Here is a 25,455-nt window from a genome sequence, read left to right as displayed (position 1 = left end):
AAGGCAAGTGAAGTCGAGCACTTTCTTCACCACTGTGTCTACCTTCGTAGGCACTTTCAGAAATTCTACCCTGAGATCCCTCCATTCTGCAACTAATCTTTTGCTCTGGTTTAACTGACTAAAATATAATGTTCAGCATTTCTCTGAATTAAATTCCATCTGGCCCAATTTTGTAGTTGTTCTATGTCCCATTCTAAATGAACGACCTCCTTCACTTCAGAATACCATCAGTTTTGGTATCAACTGCAAACTTAGTAAAGATGCCAAATATATTCTCATACAAATTGTCAATATTTTTGATAAACAAAATACGCAGCACCTTCCCCAGCAGTACCGCTGGTCACAGGCCTCCAATCTACTTCATTAAAAAAGTAAATTTATTTATCAGCATACACACCCATGACAAACAACATGGGACCAGGCACGGATCCCTGTAGCACACCACTGTCACAGGTCTCCGATCTGAAAAGGGTACGGATATATAGAGGCAGAAGAGGCCACAGAGGGAGGACAGCAGAACTGTGAAAGTTTGTCAGGATGTGAAGATATTACAGGGAGAGTGAGAGGCTGAGGACCAAGGAGGGATGTGAGCCCAAGGATGAGAATGGAAAACCTGCACTATGGAGCTGATGCAGTAAGGCACTGACAGACACTCACCATTCCCATGGTGGCAGGCGGGAAGAGATTATGCCCACTGTGGAGAAACACTCATCCCACCAGACCCTACCAGTCTGCTCGGACATCTGCTTGATAATGGCAAAGAGCAAGGAGCAGCTCACCTGATCCATTTGCTGTCTTATCCGTCTTTCCACATTAATCAGCAAACTCCAGAAGCCAATTATATCACATCTCATTCTTCAAAACCGCAGCATGTACAGACCAACCCCACTTCAGTTCAGCTGCCTCCGCCCCACCCAGAGTAAAGCCTCACCTCCACCCCCATCCCAAACTAAACTACTTGGGATGATATAAATATCGATATAAACTAAGGCTAGGTGGAAAGGGTTAATGGGGACAGATGGTGAATACAATTATCGTATTGACCTGGTTTAATGATTCTAGTAGTAGGGGTTTGTTGATTCTCACTTTAACAGAATGTTACAGCACTATCACAGGCCATTTGGCCCATCATCTCTCTACCAGCCATTGGGAACTCATCCATATTCCGATACTTGGCCTGTAGCCTTGGTAATTCAACGGTTTGAACATAGAAAACATGGAAACATAGAAAACCTACAGCACAGTTCAGGCCCTTCGGCCCATGATGCTGTGCCTAACATGTACTTATTTTAGAATAGAGGGTTACCCATAGCCCTCTATTTTTCTAAGCTTCGTGTTTGATGAGACATTTCTGAAATACCACCCGTGACTCCACTTTCACCATCCTCTCTGGCAGTGTACTCCAGGTACTCAACACTGTCTGGGTGAACAGGACCTCCTCACCCCACCCTGTGCAGCATATCTATCCACTTCTGATATGGGGGAAGCTCTCTGCAACCTACCCAAACTCTACCCCACATGATTTTCTATATCCAAAATCATATCCCCTCTAAAGCAGGGATCAATGTTTGTCTGTCATCTATATCAAGGATCTGGATGATAATGTGGTAAAACGGATCAGCACGTTTGCAGATGACAGCAAGATTGTGTGTGTAGTGAATAGCGAGGAAGGGTATTGTAGCTTGCAGTGTGATCCGGGAAGGCAGACAGATTATTCCTTGAAAGTGGTGTCACGTGTAAAGAGAACTCTAGGCACACTGGCCTTCATAAATCAAAACATTGGGTACGGGAGTCGGGATGTTAACTTGAACTTGATGAGGCCAAATTCAGAGTATTGTGCGAATTCTGGTCACCTTTCTACAGTTTATCACCTGTCCCAGAGAACGCTTGAAGCTGTAACAACAGGGAGAATAAATGCACATTTCCAAAACTTCAAACAATCAAGCGAAGTGGACAGGGTTTTGTGAAGGTGATTCCACGTTTCACAATTACACTCGAATCTTTGGAGTGGGAACACAAGCTGCGGATAAAGGAAACAGTGGTTGTCCTGAACTAAGATGTCCATTTGATAAGCTGCTCCTTCACAGGGTATCAGGAAAATGAAAGCTCACCTTGAATACTGAACTTACTGGTGACATAAAGAGAGATGGGAACGTTCAGTTGTGAAGATGGGGTAAGGAGGCTGTAGAGAGACATTGTGAGAGGAAGTGAGATTGTACATTTTTGCAGGAAAATAGGCAATAAAGCACATTATCTAAATGTTGAAAGATAGCAGAATGTTATCTGAAGAGGTTCCTGCCTGAAACGTTAATTCTGCTAATGTTTGAAACGTTCACGGTTGCTGCCTGAGCTGTGTTTTACTTGAATGTCAGAACTCCGGTCTTTATTCTTTTTCCAGAATATCATCGGTTAATTTTCGGAGCATTCAGAAGAAATTTGAAGAAGAGTGCGTCAGTTATCTAGGGCGTTATGTGGTAATGTCACTGACCAACCTTTGATATCGGATCTGTGCATCTGTTGTTTTTTTACCCGGAGCGCTGGGTTTCTGTTCCGTTGCGGCCAAACCGTTGAAAACTGGCGGTTGTGGATCATAAAGATGAGAAGCCGCCCTCTACTCTGTCACGGACTATTTCCAGCCCTCCCAATCTCTAACACTCTCTCTCTCCCTGTCCCCCCCCCCCGCTCCCCGCACTGTCCATCACTCTGTCTCCACCCCTCCCGTGTCTCTCTCTCTCTCTCTCTTCCTTACCCGTCACTTTGTCTCCTCCCCTCTCTCTCTCTCTCTCTCTCTGCGCGTTTCTCGGACAGGTCGGGGCGCTGTGTATAAAAGGTGACACCAGCGCACAGTTTGTTACTGAACGACGACTGGAGTGAAGCGGCGTTATGTCTGGCAGAGGGAAAGGAGGCAAAGGACTCGGCAAAGGCGGAGCCAAGCGGCACCGTAAAGTGCTCCGTGACAACATCCAGGGTATCACCAAACCGGCCATCCGCCGTCTGGCTCGGCGTGGCGGCGTCAAGCGGATTTCGGGTCTGATCTATGAGGAGACCCGTGGGGTGCTGAAGGTTTTCCTGGAGAACGTGATCCGGGATGCGGTCACCTACACCGAGCACGCTAAGCGCAAGACTGTCACTGCTATGGATGTGGTGTACGCTCTGAAACGCCAAGGCCGCACTCTCTATGGCTTCGGCGGTTGAGGAACTCTTCGTTCTTCCAAACACAAAACAAAGGCTCTTCTAAGAGCCGCCCACCGCCTCACGGAGAGAGCAGTGACCGGGGAGAGCAGGTCCCATACCATTGACCTGAAATGTTAACTCATGCGATTAAGTTTAAAACAAAGGGTGACAATTGTCCCATGGATTTGAACCCGCTCGGAACATTCTGGGCGGTATAGGGTCACGAACAACACCGTTGTTACATTAAAGAGATTAAATTCCCATTCTCTTGTGAGAACAATAACCCACAGAGCGGAAAGAGCGTTGAAAGTACCCCAGATGGCCTGAAATTTGAAAAGCCCGCCGGAAAGTTTATAAACCGTAGCCTGCAAAAATAAGCATTGACTCATTAATTCGATTAAGATTTATTTTACGGTAACACCCTAAGTGTTAATTAACTCACCAGTTTGAATGTTTCTGGACATTTAGTTTCCAAAAGCCGAACCAGTTTATACTCGCGGTCTGTATGAACGCGATTCTGCATTAGTCTCTCGCAAACTCGGTCTAAGGAGAGTTTGTAACATGAAAAAAGTTCTGTGAAAGAACCGGAATTCCAGTGTCTACAGGCTGATGTGTCCCCGTGAGTTTATCATGTACTTGAGCAGAAATGGGACCGGGAGACGATTGAAACCTATTCTCCACGACTGTAACAACCGCAGATACCTAGAAAACTTGGTGATAATAACCAGCTGTTCACGGCAGGGGTTTGGGTACAGAGACACCCTGAGGGCAAGGGAGAAGTTTATCTCTGATGTTCGCGCTGCCGTTAATCCAACGGCACAGAACTGCTGATTCTCTGTGTTGGTAGGTCCGGCCGTGTTGGAGTCTGTAACAAACCGGGATGAATTATTGAACAATATTACACAAAACACCCACAGGGGAGGATCAGAGAAAATCGGCGTGTCGTAAACACAAAAGGTGAATGAATAGGAAATGACAGCCCTTTCCACTGCTGAGTTAGTGGCTCTTAAAAGAGCCTTTTGTTGTGTTTAGTGCCGAGGCCGGATTCAGGCACGCTCCCCACGGATGCGGCGGGCCAGCTGGATGTCTTTGGGCATAATGGTGACTCGCTTGGCGTGGATGGCGCACAGGTTGGTGTCCTCAAAGAGCCCCACCAGGTAAGCTTCACTGGCCTCCTGCAGGGCCATGACGGCCGAGCTCTGGAAGCGCAGGTCGGTCTTGAAGTCCTGAGCGATTTCCCGCACGAGGCGTTGGAAGGGCAGTTTGCGGATGAGCAGCTCGGTGGATTTCTGGTAGCGCCGGATCTCCCTCAGAGCCACGGTGCCGGGCCGGTAGCGATGGGGCTTCTTCACTCCGCCCGTGGCTGGAGCGCTTTTCCGCGCCGCTTTGGTGGCCAGCTGTTTGCGGGGAGCTTTCCCTCCGGTCGACTTGCGCGCTGTTTGCTTGGTCCGGGCCATTCTCTTTCAGCGCTCCGAGTAATCTGAATTACGGAAATTGAAATGTAGGAGTAGAATTCGTGGCTGGCTTTTAAAGGGTTGATGAAAGGCCGCCCAATTCCCTCTGATTGGTTCTAAGGGAAATGTCCATTACCAGGTTTCAGTGCTGCAATTGGCTGCTTTTCCTTCATCAGTTGGCAGCTGACTGGGGGTGGGGAGGTAGTTTGAGTTTTGGGTATTCCCCCCGTTGAAAATTACTGGAAGCTTTTATTTCTTCTACCAGAGTGCATGGCCTCCACTACTTTCCGGCTGCCATTCTTTGACCATTCTCCCAATCTGTCTCAGTCCTTCTGCAGACACCCTGCCTCAACAACACTCCCTGTAACACCACCAAGCTTCATATCCACAAACCTGACCACAAAGCCGCCAATTCCATCGTCCAAATTATTAACATGTAATGTAAACAGAAGCGGTCCGAACACTGACACGTGTCAGGCAGTCAACGAGAAAAGGCCACCCGCCCCCCATATTCCTCCTCTTTGCCTCCTGCCAGTCAGCCAATCGTCCTACGATCGTTCTTGTATTACCATGGACTTACAACTTGTTAAGCAGCCTCATGAGTGGCACCTTGTCCAAGGCCTTCTGAAAATCCAAGTAAACAGTGTCCACTGACTCTCCTTTGTGCATCCTGTCTGTTATTTCCTCAAAGAATTCCAACAGACTTCCCTTGCAAGAAATCATGCTAACTTGACCTCGAAGCCTCATCCTTAGTAATGGAATCCAACACCTTCTCTACCACTGAAGTGTGGTTAATTGGCCTGTAATTTCCTTTCCTCTGCCTTTTACCTTTCCAAAGAGTGGAGTGATGTTTGCAATTTTCCAGTCCTTCTAAACCATTCCGGAATCTAATGAATGCACACTTCTGTCCCATGACACTCGAAATTCTGGCATGTTACTAGTATCATCCACAGTGAAGTCTGACGCATTATTAAGTTAATTTGGTATTTTTGTCCCCCATTACTATCTCTCCAGCATAATTTTCCAGTTGTCTGATATCCACTCTCCTCCCTCTTTTACTCTATATATCTGAGAAATGTTTTGGTATCCTATTCATAGTATTTACCTTCATACTTAATCTTTTCTTTTCTATGTTTTTTTTAGTTTCCTTCTGTTTGTTTTTGAAAGCTTCCCAATCTTTAATTTCCTACAATTTTTTCTATATTATCTGCTCTCTCTTTTGCTTTATGCTGTCCTTGATTTCCTTTGTCAGCCATAGTTACTTCATCATCCCTTTAGAATACCACTTCATCTTTGGTATGTATCAATCTTCTGCCTTCCAACATGCCCCCAGAAACTCCAGTCTTTGCTGTTCTGTTGTCATTCTTCTTTCAATCAACTTTAAGCTGGTTCCTCTCTCATGCCTCTGTAATTTCCCTAGCACTACAGTAATAATGATACATCTGACTTTATCTTATCCCTTTGAAATTGCAGAATGAATTCTATCATATAATGATTACTATCTCCAAAGGGTTCGCTTACCTTGAACTCCATAATCCTATCTGGTTCATCACAGATCATCCAATCCAGAATTGCCTTTCCCCAAGTAGGCTCAACCATGAGCTGCTCTAAATAGCAATCTTGTAGGCATTCTGCAAATTCCCTCTCAAGATCCAGCATCAAATTGATTTTCCCAATCTACTTGCATACTGAAATCCCCCAGACTATCATAACATTGCCCTTTTTTACATGCCTTTTCCATATCCCATTATAATTTGTATCCCACATCCTGGTTACCATTTGGAGTCCTGTATATAAATCCCATTAGGGTCTTTTTACCCTTGCAATTTCTTAACTCTACACACAAGCATTCTACGTCTTCTGAACCCATATCACCTCTTTCTAACATTTGATTTCATTTTTCACCAACAGAGACAGCCCACTCCCTCTCCGAACTTTCAATACAATGTGTATCCTTGGATGCTAAGCTGCCAATTATGATCTTCTTTCAGCCATGACTCAAAGACGCCGACCTCTAACTTTGCAACAAGATCATCTAACATTCCATATACTGTGAGCATTCAAATCTACCACATCCAGTCCTGTATTCATAACACTTTTCAATTTTGCCCCATCATCCTGTCCTTTCTCACAGTCTCACTGCACACTGCATTGTTTACACTAGCGGGGGTGCTGAATACAACAGTAAGGAAGTCAAACTGCACCTCTGTAAAACTTGAATCAGACAACACTAGAGTGTCGTGTGCAGTTCTGGTTGTGCCAGTATAGGATGCTCCGGAAAGGGTGCAGAAGAAGTTCACCAGGACTCTACCTGGGTTAGAGTAAAGGAGCCCAATGTAAATGTTGGACAGACTTATGTTTTTCATAGAATATCAGAGGCAGCGGAAGGAACCAACAGAGGTTTTTAAAATTATGAGAGGAATAGATGGGGTTAGATCATTGGAATCTTTTCCCCATGGTAGAAATTTCAAACACCAGAGGACATGCTTTAAGGTTAGCTACTAATGGAAACAGACAGTTTGCTGGAGTTTAAAAGGCTTTTAGATGGACACGTGAATATGAAGGGACTGGGGGGGATATGGATGATATACAGAAGGGAGACACGTAGTATAAATTGACATCCTGGTTAGCACAATATCATGGGTCAAATAGCCTGTATTGTTCTTTGCTCCTAGAGCTCGAGGGAATTAAGATGGCCGAAAAGGAAATTGAAAAGTCATGAGGAAGATTCAAGAAAATTTTATATGCAACCCTCAGGCTCAGCCTGCATGTCTTTGTCTAGGGGAAGACAGCTTCTAGCTCCGCCAAACTAAGAAACCTCATTTGTGTGGATGCTGCATGATGTGTTGCCCGGTTACAAAGAACCAGGGAATCCCTTAAGTTGAATGAATCAGAGGTCAACTTTCCTCCTTTTTCCAACAGTTTCTCCCTGGCTTGTCTCATAGGGACACTAGACATATCTGTCACCAGGAACAGATGCGCCAGGGGCATCCCCCGCCTGAAAGTGACCTCCCTCTTTGTAGTGTTCCTGACAACCACTGCCATCCTGCTTGCCTGTACAACCGAGGGTTTCTGCAATTTGGGCCTCACCAGTATCCCAGCAGGAAATCCCAACTCCCCTTCGAGGTCTTCTGGAGTGTCCACTAAGGGGGCCTTGCCCTCAGGCACACCAGGAGATCTGGGGGTTCCCATCACTCTTCCTACTTCCCCAGGCCGGACCACCAGTGGCTTCGACTGGGTGAGCCACGCAGTCCCTTGTTTAAATTTGGTATCCGGCCCAATGCAGCCGCGCACTTCCTCAAAAGCAGCTCGAAACACCGGGTGCATGGACAATGTTCCCAGAAAGCTCTCCCCAGCCTTCTCCTTGCAGGCCTCCATGAGCCTCCTCACAAGAGGGGTGTTGGTCCCCACCTTTCATTACCAGAATCATTCCACTGGACCCCCTCCAATGCCAGCACATCTTTTCTGAAATATGAGGACCATGAGTGTTCATAATACCACTGACTCAAAGCCTTTGCATTACATCCTTGCTGTTATATTCTCGTCCTCTCAAATAAAATGCTAACATTGATTGTATTTGCCTTCCTTAACATTGACTCAACCTACAAGTTAACCTTTAGGATATCCTGCACAAGGACTCCCAGTCCCCTTGCACCTCAGTTTTTTTTAAATTGTATTTTTGGGAGCGTGATGAGCAATTTTGGCAGATTCAGGGGTTCCTGGATGTGAAGTGGTGTTGAGGTGCCACTGAAATAATAAGAAGCATGTGGTAGATAATGGGCGATGGGAAGGAATGCAAGATGTTCCTTCTCTCCACTCGCCTCAGATCCCCCTTGAGCAAGGTTACACCTGCTTATCACCCCAATCAGGGTCACATGAAGCCATGGGCACAGGTGGTAGATGGTCATATGAGCAGCTGGTGCATATCACTGATGCCAGGTAGACAGCCTCTGAAAAGTATTAATAATTGCTAGGGTTACTGTCTTGTAAAGTTACAACTCAAAAGAAGTCAATCGCAAACCACTTCTGTGAAAAAATTTGCCAAGAACAATCATGATCATGGATAGAGAAAAGAATAAGAATATATTCAGATTAAAGAGATGGAAGACCATGATCACCAACATCATACGAAACAGCACATAATGATAATGATGATGTGTGACAAAATACCGAGTTATCAGAAGATTGAGGCGATAAGAAAGACAATGGGGGAACATTCAGAAATGTTAATGGGAGACGAGAGAGATTAACGAAAGGAGACACAGTTCCGAGTATTGTCAGAGACCGATTGCTTTGAACTTGAACTGTTTGAAGTTTGATGGACAGGCGATACCCCAGCAGGGGGATAAAAGGCACAGGTTTGCTAAGGCAACAGACACACCATGACACGACGAGGTAACGAGACCCTGGAAGTGCGGTGCCCCCCCCCCCCCACAAGTTGGTGGGAGTTTTGGAGGTTGCATCGCAGGACCGACCATAGACGCACAGGGTGAAAAGGTACGATCAGCGGGAACCTGCTGTGTGTGTCCGCCCTTGCCTGGGTGCCGGGTTCACCGCAGAAGAACGATTGTATCCGGAATGGAGGGGTCACAGTCGGTGACCTCAGAAGACATTACAACGGGCTCGCCCGAAAGCTAACTGCGAGGAATATCAAAGGTGTTGAATCCGATTTGAATACCATCATTCGCTCTCTCTCTCCCCCCCCCCCAATGGCACAACAGCGATTACTGTGAACTGAACTAAACTGAACTCTGTGTCAATTGAGACTGATCATTTTACCCCTAGACTGCGATAGAGCTTGATTGATCCTATTATCCTAGTTCTGTGTACATGTGTGTTTTATCATTGCTAACCCGTTGCATTTATATCCTTACGTTTAGAGTACTGTGTTACTTATTTCTTTAATAAAACTTTCTTAGTTCCAGTAATCCAGACTCCAGCTAAGTGGTCCATTTCTGCTGGTTTGGCAACCCAGTTACGGGGTACGTAATAGATGCGACAGGGAAAGAGCATTGAAGAATAGGGAGACCCTTCAGCAGTGTAGAGATTTGCAGAGTTTACATGCCACGTGTTTGCTTGTGCCATGACTTTGGCAGATGCCCAGTCAAATTTGTGCCCCTCTCCTTCATGGGTAGAGAAATTCAAAGGGCAAAGATAAGTCACAAATTATCAGTGGCAACCAAGATTAAGGGAGTGCTCAATAAATGTTAATAATATAAACATTAATGAATTGGGTTGGGTTGTTCTCCGATATTGGCAATTTACTTACAAACTTTTCACCATACAAGGGGACATCGTTAGTGAGCTGTAAAATGTGGTGTGTCATCCGAATGCCTGGTCTTTATATACTTATCAGTCAGCTGGTCAGTTATCATTTCAGAAACTTACTTGAGTTATGGAGAGGAAACCTGTTTGCTGATTGGTTGTTTGACAAATTCCGTGCATTGTGGTCTGGCACTTTGCCTGCATTGGCTCATAAATAGGATTGAGGTCTACAGGTTTGTTTACCATGCTTCTAGGAATTCTCTTGCATGCCATGTGTTTACTTGCACCATGATGTTCACTGATGCCCAGTCGAATTTGTGCCCTTTTTGTTCTTCATGGGTAGAGACGGTCAGCCAGTTGATGTTCATGGAGCTGTGCGGTTAATTTTCTCCCAGTATGGCGGCTATAATATTTGCTGCAGTTCCCAAGTTGGATTTTGTAGACCATATTGCCTTGTATAATAGCCTAGCTCATTCATTTGGTCTGCAAAGTACTCTCCTTAACATTGCTGTTGGCTTATGCATGACTGGAATTCTATGTTCTTAGAGCAGTTGGCCCATCATTTCTGAGATATAGCAAATGTATGGAAGGTCAAACCATTTGGTCACTTCTTGGCTGGAGCATTGTCAACCTCGTAGACATCTTCGTATTAAGTTCAGTGTGTATCTGTTTCATACGAACCCTTTAAAGAGATGTGTCTCCTCTTGAGTCTTCAGTTACACTATGCTGCAGGTTGTCTCCGCTCCTTGGAACAAAGTTTTGGGACGGCTCATTTCATGTGCATTTGGGTGGTTGCTGTGATAAATAACGAGTGCTGTAAGTGTATGAAGGTCAAGAGAGTAACTAAGGAGAGAGTGGGGTCTGTTGTGGAGCAAAGTGACAACCTGTGTATGGGGCTAGAAGAGGTGGGCAGGGCGTGAAATGAATAGTTCTCAGCTGTATTCACCAAGGAGAAAGGCAATGTGTTTCAGTTGGTGCGGTGATTAGATCCCTCACTGCTGTGACCAATTCAGTCAAAACTCTCTAAAGCTGTTCCATCTTTATCAAACATGGACACAGTTCTCCAGCTGTGGCCATACCAGTGGTGTGGCAAGTGCATCCTTGCAAGGAGAGGTTTTGTAGACTTGTACTTTATTCCCTGGAACATAGGAGATTTGGGAGTGAACTGATTGATGTATTCAAGGTCATGAGGGGCATACAGAGGGTAAAAGTGCATTCCCAGGGAAGGGGTATTAATAACAAGACAGCATTAGTTTCAGATCAGAAGTGTGAGATTTATATGGCAGATCAGAGACAGCTTCTTCACACAAAAGGTGGATTGTATTTGGAATGAGCTAGCAGAAATGGTAGTTGAGGCAGGGACATGAGCAATATTTAAAAACCATCTAGATAAATAGATGGCAAGGAAACATTTTGAGGCTATGGGCTAAACAGGAACAGGTGGGACAAGCTCACTGGAAACACAGAATGGACATGTTGGTGAAGGCCCTGTTTCCATGCTCTTTGACTCAATGTATGTCATAGAAAGCCATCTGAAAGCATTGATACCCCACGTCCACTTATTGAGTTTACTAGTACCCACTTGAGAAAGGAAACCTGAGACTGCAGAAACTGCCGATGCTGGAATCTGGTGCACTGAACAATCTGCTGGAGGAACGGTGGGTTGAGCAGCATCTGTGGGGGTTGAGGAATTGTCACTGCTTCAGCTGCAGTGGGACACCACCACCAGCCACATCTTCTGATCCCCATCCCTTTCTGTCTTCCGCAGAGACCACCCAACCTCCTGTTTCTGCGACTCCAGCCACAATTTGAAAAGAGCGACCTGCTCATAATGTTCTGTACTCCATGCTCAGTTTGAGAAGAGAGACCTTTCCATAATCTGATGTGTTTTCACAAAGAACCACAAATTCCTAGAGTCAGTCATGGTACAGTTAATTCACATTCTATATGGACAGAAGTGGACTGAGATCAAATAACTAGTTATGCAGGAAATCCGAGATCATACAGATTTGTAATTGATTTAGGCTTTAGACTACCGATTAATTTATTTTTTTTTCTTTGGCGGGCTTTTCAAATTTCGGGTGGGGAGAGACAGTTATTTTCCGCGCTTCTCTGGCGCCGTCTGATCATTGGAGAATTGGACAGCTCGCTGATTGGGTAATTTTATATTACTATTCAGAGAAGGCGCGGAACCACCAATCGCAAGTGTCCTTTCGCAATCCTCCAGAAGCTATAAAGAGGGGGATCACGAGAAGAATTCCTCATTCTCCGTGTAGTGGTTTGCGAGACTTTTCATTCTCCCGTATCGGATGTTGTACTAATAACCAATAGATAATCTCGCGTTCGTCCATTAATTTCGTGGAGCAACGCGGAGTGGTGAAATCAGTGGGCGAACAGGAAAGAAAGATGGTCCAAACTAATCTTAGTCCCCATTTTATGAAAAGCGCGCCAAGATTATAGTTTCATCCTTTAATCTAAAAACATGCAGATGCATGAACAGGATTCACCATCACAGCGTCCCCACTCATTTAAAATAAAGACAAGGTGCAAAATCTCACGTACGAGAGATTATTTGATTTTAATCTGCACTTTCATTCATTTGGTAACCGATTAGTACAAACTCTGACTTCACAGGATGCAATAGCGGCTATGTAGAACGCATCAGATTGTAGACGGGTCACCACCTAAAATCTAGAGTCGTAGCAATGACTGTTGGACTGTAGTGTGAAAGGAACCCGAGTGAACCTGTTGTGATCTCGAGGATTCAGGGTTTTTCCAACACAGGGGTACTCCAGATAATGCATCGCATTCACAGCAATTAAATCACATCGACAACAAAAACATCGTCACCTCAATCCTTTCTTGTACAAAGCTCTGTGAGTGGGAGAAAATCGCAACAAATTGACGAGTGCAAGAGGGCAAAATGTCGGTGTTAGTGCAGTGAAACGGTGACGCGACAAGGATTGTGAGGAGTGATGGAAAGTTTACTCAACATTAACAGAAATAAAATTACTTTTGTTTATTTGGAACTTTTCAGACAAGCTTGTTGCGATCCAATGTCGAACATTAGTAAATCTCTTCCCTGGAAATTGTGAGTGGCTCTTAAAAGAGCCGTTGGGTTTATGTCAACACTTTCTGCGGCTTCACTTGGAGCTGGTGTACTTGGTCACCGCCTTTGTCCCTTCTGACACGGCGTGCTTGGCCAGCTCCCCGGGCAACAACAGGCGCACAGCGGTCTGGATCTCCCGAGAAGTGATGGTCGAGCGTTTGTTATAATGAGCCAGGCGGGAAGCCTCGCCCGCAATGCGCTCGAAAATATCGTTCACGAACGAATTCATAATGCTCATGGCCTTCGAGGAGATGCCGGTGTCGGGATGAACTTGTTTCATTACCTTGTAGACGTAGATAGAGTAAGTCTCTCGCCTGGTTCTCCTGCGTTTCTTGCCGCCCTTGGCTTGCGCTTTGGACACGGCTTTCTTCGCGCCCTTCTTGGAAGCTTTCGGTTCAGGCATTTCTTCAGTCAATTTCGGAGTCGAAAATAAGCGGAACCAACTCGCAGTGCCGATTAAATAGACAGTATGCCCCGCCCTATGCTAATAAGGAATCGGGTAGAATAAGTTTTCATTGGTAGGTTTCCATCTAACCTTTTAATTGGACAATGTGAACAGAACAAATGCACCCCACGCCCATTGAAAATGGCAAAGCGGGATCTCCCGGTGGCTACCCATTTCAATTCTGAGGGAGAAATAGCGGATTCAGTTTTCTATTATGCTCCGGTAGATGGTTTGACATGTGTGGATAAAACCTTATGCAAAACCTTACAGTTCTTATGCAATAAAATTCTAGAGGTGACATTATCAAGCCAGATGGAGTAATCATTTTTCAGTTTTCAGCTCCATTTAATTGAACAACCTTCAGATGATGAGGGCCACAGTAAGATTACAGTTCTCAGGGATGATACCCATGTGAATATTGAGTGGGGCAGTGACCAATACAAGAGGTAAATCGATTGGAATGGCCATACCAAGCATTTCTGGAAGGTTGCTTCCATCATTGTAAACTGTCCACAGGAGGATCTAGTACTTGGGGAGAGGAGACTGGAAAGGAGAACTAAGGGACATGGGTAGAGTTTCTGTCAGGACCTCAGACCTTTCAGAGTTTTCAAAACTATGAGAAAACTGACCACCCCACAACCTCAAAACTACATGAGAGCCTAAATGTAGTGAGACCCAGTGTTACACAAAGGGGGTAGGATTCATGTTAGAACACGTGGGGAAATTCTCATTTGGGTACCAGGATACCAGCACTTGCAGGTAATTTTTAATCTAACTGAAATAATGGTACTCACCTACAATGAGACAGTTATTTACTCATCTGCTTGGGAGTCTACCTCACAGGAGTGAGATTAAACCAGTCAAAAATAAAAGGAAGAGAGGCCTATTGAAATCAGTGGGAGCAAGTTATGCATCGGGCTAGCCACGGTCAATACCTTAGATTTAGCAGAATTAGAAAATCAGATACAGTCCCTTCAGCAGAAAATGTGGGATATTACTGGGGAAAAGAATCAAGATCAGATACAAACTAATCAAATTGGTTTGTGGTGCATCCCAGGTAACTCTGGATACACTTACATTTCTGAAGCTCATTCAAGATACAATGAATTAGATTATTGACCACATTGACCTGATTTTTAAGGAAATGTTTAAAACTGATGTCTGTGCTGCACATGCTGGTTGGTTGCTCGCCATGATTGACACAAATTTATTACAACAATGCACATCAAAGACCAACTAAAAAGAATGGAAATAATTTAACCTACTCTTTGAAAAAGGTTCACAATGTAGACAAATACCATGGGAAGACTTGCATATCCTTAAGTAACCCACCAGCACAAGCTATTGTTATGAATAGTACTGGGAAAGTGATAGATTTATCAAGGGCGAGACCACTGAGGTTTCCCACATTATATGGATTACTGTACTCCTTAGTAATAATGATCAGACAGGCACTGAGAAAATTAGTATTTACCAACAAGTAAACATATTTAAGACAAGGTTGGGTAGATTTTTGCATAGTAGGGGAATTAAGGGTTCTAGGGAAAAGGCAGGTAGGTGGAGATGAGTCCATGGCCAGATTAGCCGTGATCTTATTGAATGGTGAAGCGAGCTCGATGGGCCAGATGGCCTACTCCTGCTCCTGTTTCTTATGTAAGTACCTTTATTATCTCAACTAAAATGCACATGAATTTACACAACCAAATACCTATGTGCACACCTACAAAGTTTCCTTGACCCTCCATGAGCAGTCAAAGAATATAAAAAGTAATATCCAGTAAAGGAGTCAATGTTGGCCAAGTGTTCCTCGTGGTCCCACTCCAGTCTCCACATGTCCATGGGATCCTCCACATCTGCGATTACTGGTCTCTGGAAGGATTTTCTCCTTTGCAATTGAAGCTGCTAACTTTGAAAAATCACTTTGTATTACTTCAAAAGTTGTTTATCCACCCTGTTGGCTTGAGGTGACCTGATCTACCTTTGTTCTCCTTCTTATTGGCTCAGGTCCAGGGCTGCAATCAGTATTGTTTTATGGTCTTTACCCTCAGCTCTGTGCATTTTGTTCTTTTCAACTCTTCATTGTGATCAAACCAGGTGACCCAAACACTGAGACTCCTCCAGCAAGCCTGCCGCTTTACATAATACACAGCTACTTTTCTAAGAATGGTCGCAGAACCATAGCTGAAACTCCTTGTGTTCACATTCAATTGGTCTGGAAGGGCAGTCTCACAAAACGGCTGCCTCCATTCCTGTACGCTGATTTTTGCTCTTTCTGGCCAAAACCTAGTAGAAATGACAAGGAGCAACTTGCTGTATGAATTGTGGTTTAGGTACTTACGAAAATTGTTGATTTTCTATGTTGTCTGTAAATAATGAGTCTTTCTTTGCCTTCTGCATTGATGAGACACACATATTCCAAAACAACAGCAGCCATGAGTTATACCAAGTGATGAAAACAGTGTCCTTTGGAAAGTCACAACATTGCCAGTAGGAGCATGAATTTAGATCTGATTATTGGAGGTTCAACTTTGCCTCAGCCAGCAGTAGACACGGTATCAAAGGAGAATCTCACCATCCAACGTAGTGATACGGATCAATATTTGTGGGACTACGTTGTTAACGAGTTTCCACTGATTCCTCACTTGACTGCAGACTGGACACAAGTTGTAGAGGAGGCAAGGGAGAAAATCCATGAATGGAATAAACACACAAAAGTAATTAAGACACCTGATGATAAGGCAAGTGAAATATTTAGTGAAGCTGCTCTGTACCTTCCATTTTGTGAACTGGTTTTGCTTGGCTGAGTCAGTATCTTAAGGTATGACACAGTGATGTTCCAGGTAATCTGCTGTACTAGAGATCATTTCCAAATAAGAAATTACTTGTGCAGTATTCTTTCATATGATATTACATGCAGGTTTGTGGTTGGTGGGGTCAGTGTCTGCCCTGAGTGATTCAAGCTGGTTACTGATTTGGTAACTGTACGACAACAAAGAGCCATAAATTGCCACTTATCACTTGTGGAAGAGGGAAATAATTGGATGCTGGTTTGGATGAGAGCCAATAAGAAGGTGACACAAGCAGTAAGATTCCCTCAAGCCAATGAGATTGAACTGTACAATTTGAACTGGTAAGAAAAGTGCATAAAACTGAATGCAAGACAGCGACAATGCTGAAGAATAAGCATTACAGATTTAGGTATGAGTGAGCCCATGTTGGACATGTGGAGACTGGATCAGGACTAAGAGGAATGCCTGGCCACCATAGACTCCTATCTGTCCCAGATATTACACGTTCTTTGACGGTTCATGTGCTTGTTAGTTAAGCCAATAAAAGTACTCGTCAGTAAATACAGATTCTCTCTATGCCCAAATAGTGTTTATTATGCTGGGGTGATCCTTGTTAATAGAACCTTGAACTTTAAATAAACTACCAGTACAGGAGAAAAATTTAACCAATGGAAAACCATGACCCACCATGGAAGACGATTTGAGCAGACTGGAGGTTGACAAGGAACAAATGTTTGGCTCCAAGTGGGAGACCTCTTCCTATAAACACAAAAAAATTATCAAAAATACATAATAAAATACCAACAAATTCCAGACAATAAATTCAGAAAATGCCAAGAGAAACTAGAAACAATGCAACATATTGCAGGATTCTGCAGCAGTTTCACCCAATCTGATTACTTACACAGGTATAATCAAGTGGCAATCATCATTCACCAAAATCTTGCTTTAAATATAAACTCATAAAAGACACCATACCTAACTATAAATATGAACCTGATCCAGTTTTACAGCCAGAAGCTTACAAATTATATTATGACTGATCCATTATTACAGATAGGACTAGCCAGATATAGAAGCAGTAAAAATGACCCAAAATGTTTAAATGAGCAGTGAATACAGAGTTTAACTATCAACCTCAATTTTCCTCGGTCCAGAGATTTTGAACGAGAACATAACTACAGTCAGTTTGTCTTTTTCTTCAGTCTGCAGAGTCATGCATAAAATTCAAGGGGGAACTCTTCACGCACAGAGTAGTGAGTATTTGGAACCCATCACCACAGGGAGTGTGAAAAGTCAACAGCAAAAATAAACTTAAAAGGACTGCCCTGGAACAGAAACAATGAAAAGGACTAAGTGGCAACACATACAAAATGCTGGAGGAACTCAGCAGGCCAGGAAGCATCTATGGAAAAGAGTGCAGCTCAGCATTTCAGGCTGACGCCCTTCAGCAGGTGCTGCCTGGCCTGTTGCATTCCTCCAGCATTTTGTGTGTGTTGCTTGGATTTCCAGTATCTGTAGATATTCTCATGTTTGTGAAGGATTGAGCTGGGCTGAGTTGACTCCCTATTATACATGAGGTGTGTTGTACATTAACTTGACACCTAGGATAGAGTTTTAAATAGAACTGATTTATTCGTCACAGATTCAGAATATTAAACTCCAGTCCTATTAATATGCACATCAGAAGAAACTCCTTCTGTGCCCAATGACCAGAGTGTGATGAGCAGCAGCAATAATTGCAGAATTCATAGCACAGTAGCATCGTGGTTAGCACAACACTTTACAGTGCAGGTGACCTGTGTTCAATTCCCTCTGCTGCCTGTAAGGAGTTTGTCTGTTCTCCCTATAGCCACCTGGGTTTCCTGTAGTGCTCTGGTTTCCTCCCACAGTTCAAAGAAGTACCAGTTGGTAGGTTAATTGGTCATTGGAAGTTGTCCTGTGATGAGGCTAGGTTGAAATCAGAAAATCACTCGACAGTGTGGCTCAAAGGGCCAGAAGGGCATAGTCAATGTTGTATGTCAAAACATAAATAATCACTTTGAAACCTGCATCTGGATTCAGCAACTGTGATGGTTAAATACCCAGCATGCAACTTATTTAAACTTTATCCTCAGTTTTGAACTCCGTAGTGCATCAAAAGGTCAGGTGACTGAGTGAATCCCTTTCCAAGTCTGAGCAGATGAATGGCCTCTCCCCACTGTGAACTCACTGATGTAACTTCAGTCGAGATGACTGAGCGAATTCCTTACCACAGTCTGAGCATGTGAATGGCCTTTCCCCACTGTGAACTGACTGGTGTATCTGTAGGTGGGATGACCAAGTGAATCCCTTCCCACAGTCTGAGCAGGTGAATGGTCTCTCCCCAATGTGAACTGAGTGGTGTGAATGTAGTGCGTCACAAGGTCAGATGACCGACTAAATCCCTTCCCACAGTCTGAGCAAGTCAATGGCCTTTCCTCAATGTGAACTCGCTGGTGTGTCTGCAGGTGGGATGAGTGAGTGAATCTTTTCCCACAATTTTCTATCAATTTTCTGGTAATGTATCAAGTCAGATGTCAGACATAGTGAATCCCTCCACAATCAATGCAGTTGAAGACCTGCTTTCTACTGAACAAATTCTGGTGTGTTCTTAGCAGCCCAGTTCCAGCATATTTCACTGAGGTACAACAGAAACCTCCATTTCAGACACAAAGCACGTTGCCAGTTGGGATGAGATACTTCTTCATCTCCAAGGATCAACAACAGACATATCAGTGTTACAAAGGAAATATCTGGTCATTCAAATATCTGGACACAGACAGCAACACTGATGGGTAGTTGTGTTTTGGATTCCCAGACACAAATTCTTTGCTGTTTCTAACCTGTAAAAATATTTTTAAAAGACATCAATGGGTGAAGGTCAGCATTTCAGATGAGATAACTTTAGTCTGTATGGTGAGCTCTGACATCACACTGTAAGTTTCAACCGAAGTTGGCAGAAGAAGTCATCCTCAAACTGTTCAGGGTACAGGCATCTGGACTGACAATCAAATCCTCTGACACAGTATATCTGCCCATCTTCCATCTGTGATTTGGCTCAGTTTGACTACCTTCATTTGTATTATTCACTGTTCCCTCTAAGCTGTGTAGCCGTAGTGATGAAATGCACTCGTGCAGCTGGAATTTTATTTTATGTTAACTTAAAATGCTGCACAGTTTTCAGACACTGTTCAAATTTCCTTCGCAGATTGTGCACTATTTTTTAAAAAATCAGAAGGAATACCGGTATTATTTCAAGTCCTGGTCATGTCCCAAGGCGCTTCAAAGATCTCTGACACCTCTTCAACCGCTCCCCATCCCACACACAGATAATGGTGAGCTCATCGATGGCAATGCCAATATGAAGGGGAGGCAGTAGTCTTTTACATTGGAGTGAGACACTTTAGTGATGTTTATTCTACAGGTTACTTGTTACCAGGACACAGTTGTTTGATATCATTATGGACCCAAAGAGAACGGTACAAAACATCTTCTCACGGGTAGAAAGTTCCAGAACAAATAGAGATAGAACAGAAGTGATTTTTTTTCCCCAAGAACTAAAGCTGAAGTAAGGATTTTGTTCTTATTTTCCCCGAGTTCCTAATCCCTGGATTTAGATGGCTGGAGCTCGGCAGTGTCTGAGAGACCCGTCCGCTCTCATTCCCTCAGCCGAAATCTCTCGACCCGGGTACAGATCGTGGTCTGAGAGAGACGGGAAAGACCGGGACTACCCCGGAGTGCGGACCACGGTATATTCGGAGCTCAGAGCGATTGCCCCTCAGTCGGGGTGCAGACGCCGGAGATGGTGAAACTCCCGCCCGAAGACCCGAGCCAAACCGCGACCGATTCCCCATAGCCCTTTGTCCGCTGAGCGCATGCGCGACATCCGGGGAAACCATCTGGTACCAGTGCGCCTGCGCATTTGATCGCCTGGGCACTGCCGAGGAATTCCGAAGCGCGGAGTTTTCGGGGTAACTCTCATAAATTCTGGGTAAACAAGATGCTGTTGAAGGTTTCTGCAAGTACCGTTTCCTCGCCACAGTCTCAAAAACAGTCAATGTTTTTATGTAGAAAAATCAGCAGCTACTTTAACATAGCAAACAATGTTTTCAATATCAACAGGTATTCCGTGTGTCAAAATCCATTCCACTTCCAAATGCAGATACACAGTAAAGCCGAACAGATTCTGCAGATACTGGAAATATGGAGCAATACACAAAGTGCAGCAGGAACTCAGCAGCTCAGGCAGTATCTAAGAAGAAGAATAAACTTTCTAGGCATCGGGGTGGGTCTCGGCCCAAAACGTCGACAGTTTATTTCTTTCCGTAGATTCTCCCTGACACGCTCAATTCCTCCAGCATTTTGCAGAAATAAACAGTTTTTCAGTCAATCAATTTCCACATGTTCCTGATCTTTCATTTGTAGCTACATCCTCTTGGTCTGATTCCCTGCTCCTCCTCCTCCTCCCTGTAAACTCTAAACTCCACTACTTTCTGGATCCCCAAAGTCCTGTCTGGTGCTGCCCCCTCCACCCCCCCCCCCCCCATTGGCTTCTGGCTCTGCTCCATTGAAGATTTGCCCACCGTTCTGCTCTCATACTTTAGAAGAGAGTGGTGTGTTCAACAACCAAGCTGTGTGAGGCACAGTTCTTTGAAATCAGTGAAAATTACCCATAACGTTGGGGGGGGGGGGGGGAAGAGGAAAGAGGAGTTTAACCACACACAACATTCCTCTTTGGTCCATAATCCTGAGAAACAAGGAATGTCAGGAGCAAAACCACAGTGAGCTCAACATGTTAAACAGTCTGGAGAAAATCAAGCAGGAAATACAAGGGAATCCTCTTCCCCCGACAGAGTGCTGACCAGTTGTAACCTGTCATCACAGGGAGTGTGAGAGGTGAACAACAGGGATGGAAGTAAAAGGACAGATATGGAACAGAAACACAGGTAGAGTCCAGTTGGACTGAGTGGCCTCTCTACTGTACATTGGGCTTGTGCCAGGGACAGTGAAAACCTGAGACACAGGATTTGAAATAGAACTGATTTGTTTGTCACAGATCCACAATATTAAACTCCAGCTGCATTAAAGGTGAATATCAGTAGAAGAAAATTCTCCCATTCCCAATGGATCAGGGTTCAAATCTAGGAGTGCTGAGAAGCCACAATATCTGCAGAATCAGACGTTAACAATCAATCGTGAACTTGTAACTGGATTCAGCCACCACAATGGTTAAAAATTTAACATACAGTTTATTTGAGCTTTCGCCATGATGGGAAGTTGCTGGTGTTTCAGCAGATGTGATGATTGAGTAAATATCTTTGCTCACTCAGGACAGAAGAGTGGCCTCTACTTATTGTGAACTCGCTGGAGCATCATAAGGTGGGTTAATGGAATGAATCTCTTTGCACACATGGAACAGGCCATGTTAATGGTTAATGGTCTGTCCCCAGTGTGAACTTGCTGATGTATCTGTAGGTGTGATGGTCCAGTGAATCCCTTGCAAACTGAGAACCAGTGATTGACATCTCACTGCTATCAACTCTCTGGGAATTTACCATCTCAGATCACGGACATGTACACGTATTTGGGTTCTCCATGCTATGACTGGTGTGCTGCCTTCCAAACATCTCCTCCTCCACATTCAGGGATTGGTGGCATTCAAATGCTGGTGAACAGACAGACACAGCGAACTGATGAGCTGTTGTGTTTGAGATTCCCATACACAAATCACTTGCCTTTTATACCCTGTAAAATGCTTACAAGGGGTGTCAGTGTGCGAAAAACAACATTCAACTGAGATTATTTTAGTCTCTATGGTGACCTCTGATATCACTGTTACAGTGAGGCTCATCACAATTTGGAGGAACAACACTTGTTCTTCTAACTGGACACAGTTCAGGCATCTGGACACAACATCAAATCTCTGCCTTCCTGTCTGTATCAGAGTGGGTCATTTCTGTCCTTCATCAATCTGTGACTTAGTATAGCTTCACATTCTGCGTCTGTCCAGAGACTTACTTGCTTTTGGCTGTTTCTGGAGACTTCCTGATTATTGTGACCCTCCTGACCTTTGATGGAGGTAAACTCAGAGTCAGCAATGCTATTGGCCCTCAAGAGTAGGTGACGATGCTTTCCCGTTGGAGATTGACTCTGTGTGGTGTGAATGCCACTGGTCACTTGTTACTCAATACATTGTTACGTACCCGGAGAAAACAGAAAACAAACGTGGTCTCAGTGGCAGACAGTCAGGACCACAGGATGTTGAACAAAGTGATTTCCTGAATGAGAAAAGGTGACACAATGACTTTGTCCACTGTCCATTCCTCTCCAGAGACACTTCCTGACCCACTGAGCTCCCCGGTGTTTTACAAGTGGCTGGAATAAGTGGGTCGATTTTACTGGAGGGAGGTAACTTTTGGAATACCCTAGGGATTGGCTCTTGGCCACAGTTGTTGACCATGAGGAGGAAACGCGATTTGAGATGTCCAAGTCTGCTGATGACACAGAGACAGTGGAAGGAAGTCTGATGATGACATTATGATTCTGCATCAAGTGGTTCAGAAGGCAGACGGCTCTCTGGCCTTTACTGCACAGGGAGTGGAGTTTAGGAACGGGGCGGTGTAGTTCCTGTTGTACACGGTGTTGGCGAGGACACACCTGGAATTCTGTGCACGGTTTTTTTCCCTGAACTAAAAGAAACAATAAGAGTGACATTGGGGTCAGTCCAGAGGAGATTCATCAGAGAAATTCCTGGGATGATTTACTAGCGGGGGGAGACAGTTTGGGCCAGGATTTAGTGTGTAATCACATGCAATACTAAGGGGGCTGATAGAGTATCTGTTATGCATCTTGATAGGCCATCTCTCTCCACCAGTGAGGGAGCCATGGACAGGGGTCGGATTTTTGGGATTCTATGTGTGAGTGAACAACCTGTGGGATTCACTGCCCCTGAGGGTGGGGAGACTGGGTCATTGGGAATATTTGAGGTGGCGTTAGATAACTATTTAAGGGAGTAAGGAACTGAGGGATGGGGAACAGGCACACAAGCTGGATTCAGCGTGGATCAGCTACGATCATGTTGAATAACCATGACCTTAAGATACAGGAGCACAATTAGGCCATTCAGCCCATCGTGTTTGCTCTGCCATTCCATCATAGCTGATTATGATCCTTCTCAATTCCATTCCCCTGCCTTCTCCCCGTAACCCTTCATAGTCCAACTAAACAGGAACCTAACAATCTCTGCTTTAAATATACCAGTGACTTGGCCTCTACAGCCATCTGTGCAAAGAATTCCACAGATACACAACACCCTGGCCAAAGAAATTCCTCCTCAGATCTGTTCTATTCTGAGGCTGAGTTCTCTGTTCCTAGACTCCCAACTATAGGAAACATCCTTTCCACATCCTCTGTTAGCCTTTTAATTTTGGAGATTCCCCTCATTCTTCTAAACTTCAGCAAGTACAGACCCAGAGCCATAAAACACTCCTTATACATTAACCCTTTCAGTCCAGGAATCATTTTCATGAACCTGTTCTGGATCCTCAACCCCACCCACCAGCGACTCCCGACTCCGGAACAATCTGTTACACCCACCTCTACGTCTGGTATGCCTCAATCCCCATTTCAAAGTATCCTGAAACCTCATCCTTAATAATGGACAATGACATCTCCTGAAACATTGATGTCAGGCTAACTGACCTATAATTTCATTTTGGCCAGGCAGCATCTCTAGGAAGAGGTGCAGTCGACGTCTCAGCCTGAAATGTCGACTGCACCTCTTCCTAGAGATGCTGCCTGGCCTGCTGCGTTGACCAGCAACTTTTATGTGTGTTGCTTGAATTTCCAGCATCTGCAGAATTCCTGTTGTTTATAATTTCATTTTGTTTGCCTCCCTCCCATCTTAAAGACTAATAAAATTTTGAATTTTCCAGTCCTCTAGAACCACTTCAGATTCTAGTGATTCTTAATAGATCATCGGCAATGCCTGCACAGCTTTTTCAGTTATCTTTTCCTGAACTCTGTGGTGTTGTCCATCTGGTCCAGGTGACCTTTATACCTTCAGACTTTTCAGCTACCCAAGCAGCTTCTCCTTAGCAATAGCAACTGCACACATTTCTGCTCCTTGACTGTTTCAAATTTCTGGCGTACTGTTGGTGTCTTTCACAATGAAGACTGAAGCAAAATACTGTTTAAGTTCACCCACCATTTGTTTGACCCCCATTACAACCTGTCCAGTATCATTTCACAGCTGTCTGATATTCACTCTTACCTCTTATTTACTGAAAAAAAAGAGAACATTTGGTGTGCTTTTTTATAATGTTGGCTAGCTTACCTTTATATATTCTTTTGTATTATTGTGATTTCAGTTGCCTTCTCTTGGTTGTTAAAAGCCTCCCAATTCTCTACCTTTCCACAATTTTTTGTTTTATTATATGCCTTCTTTTGCTTTTCTGCTATCTTTGACTTCCCTTGTCAGCCACGGTTGTTTCATTCTCTCATTAGAATACCTCTTCAGGATGTATCTGCTCCACACTTTCTGAATTGCACCCAGAAACTCCAGCCATTGCTGTTCCGTCACCATCCATACAAGTGTCCCCTTACCATTAACTTTGGACAGCTCCTGTGTCGTGCCTCTGTAGTTCTCTTTAGCCACTGTAATACTATTACATCTGACTTTGTCTTCTCCCTCTCAAACCGCAGAGTGAATTCTATCATATTATAATCACTGCCTCCTAAGGGTTCCTTACCTTAATCTCCCTAATCAAATCTGGTTCATTGCACAACATCCAATCCAGAATTGTTTTCCCCGTGTGGGCTCAGCCACTAAGTGCTCTCAAATGCCATCTTATAGGCATTCTACAAATTTCCTCTCTTGGGATCCAGCGCCAACCTGATTTTCTCATTCTATCTGCATATTAAAATCCCCCATGACTATCACAATATTGTTCTGTTTACATGCTGTGATGGAGAGCACTCGGTATGCACACTCCTTCCACACACGCATTCGTTCACATGCAAACATTGTTTTGTCTTTCTGCTGTCGTTATGGTAAGTGTATGAACTCCAATATCTTCCCCAGTAGATTATAATTAAGATCATAAGACCATAAGATATAGGAGCAGAAGTGGGCCATTCGGCCCATCAAGTCTGCTCTGCCATTCAATCATGGGCTGATCCAATTCTTCTAGTCATCCC

At 44.2% G+C, this 25,455-nt stretch overlaps 3 protein-coding genes across 8 annotated transcripts in view; 1 reads left to right on the top strand and 2 right to left on the bottom strand.

Annotated features, from left to right (window-relative positions):
- The window catches only part of LOC140201520 (histone H3), a 57,547-nt gene extending 52,865 nt beyond the window's left edge, over positions 1-4,682 (bottom strand). For 2 of the 4 annotated variants that reach the window (XR_011886895.1, XR_011886894.1), the window contains exon 1: positions 658-761. Coding sequence is in view for 1 of the 4 variants with exons in the window: in XM_072265765.1 (XP_072121866.1) it covers positions 4,221-4,631 (411 nt within the window). In the remaining 3 variants the exon portion in view is untranslated. The other 2 variants (XR_011886897.1, XM_072265765.1) reach the window with 2 other exon arrangements.
- On the top strand, positions 2,870-9,496 carry LOC140201522 (histone H4). Of its 3 annotated transcripts, none has more exons than XM_072265769.1 (2): positions 2,870-4,131; positions 7,304-9,496. In XM_072265769.1, exon 1 carries the CDS (start codon positions 2,884-2,886, stop codon positions 3,193-3,195), a length of 312 nt encoding a protein of 103 aa, XP_072121870.1. In that variant the 5' UTR covers positions 2,870-2,883; the 3' UTR covers positions 3,196-4,131; positions 7,304-9,496. The 3 variants fall into 3 exon arrangements, with proteins under 3 accessions (XP_072121870.1, XP_072121869.1, XP_072121868.1); XM_072265768.1 differs by having other exon boundaries at positions 2,870-4,331; XM_072265767.1 differs by lacking the exon at positions 7,304-9,496 and adding an exon at positions 6,540-7,295 and having other exon boundaries at positions 2,870-4,331.
- Positions 9,497-12,538: 3,042 nt separating this feature from the next.
- Positions 12,539-13,444, bottom strand: LOC140201521 (histone H2B 1/2-like). Its single transcript, XM_072265766.1, has one exon. It carries the CDS (start codon positions 13,403-13,405, stop codon positions 13,037-13,039), a length of 369 nt encoding a protein of 122 aa, XP_072121867.1. The 5' UTR covers positions 13,406-13,444; the 3' UTR covers positions 12,539-13,036.
- Positions 13,445-25,455: the final 12,011 nt, after the last annotated feature.

The sequence above is a fragment of the Mobula birostris genome, chromosome 8, assembly GCF_030028105.1.
Source record: "Mobula birostris isolate sMobBir1 chromosome 8, sMobBir1.hap1, whole genome shotgun sequence".
NCBI classification, from domain to species: domain Eukaryota; kingdom Metazoa; phylum Chordata; class Chondrichthyes; order Myliobatiformes; family Myliobatidae; genus Mobula; species Mobula birostris.
This window is presented reverse-complemented; position numbering and strand designations above follow the sequence as displayed.

What these genes read in the sequence shown, in the direction of transcription:
- LOC140201522 (XM_072265769.1), top strand. Translation starts at nt 2,884, where the DNA reads ATGTCTGGCAGAGGGAAAGGAGGCAAAGGACTCGGCAAAGGCGGAGCC.
- LOC140201521 (XM_072265766.1), bottom strand. Translation starts at nt 13,405, where the DNA reads ATGCCTGAACCGAAAGCTTCCAAGAAGGGCGCGAAGAAAGCCGTGTCC.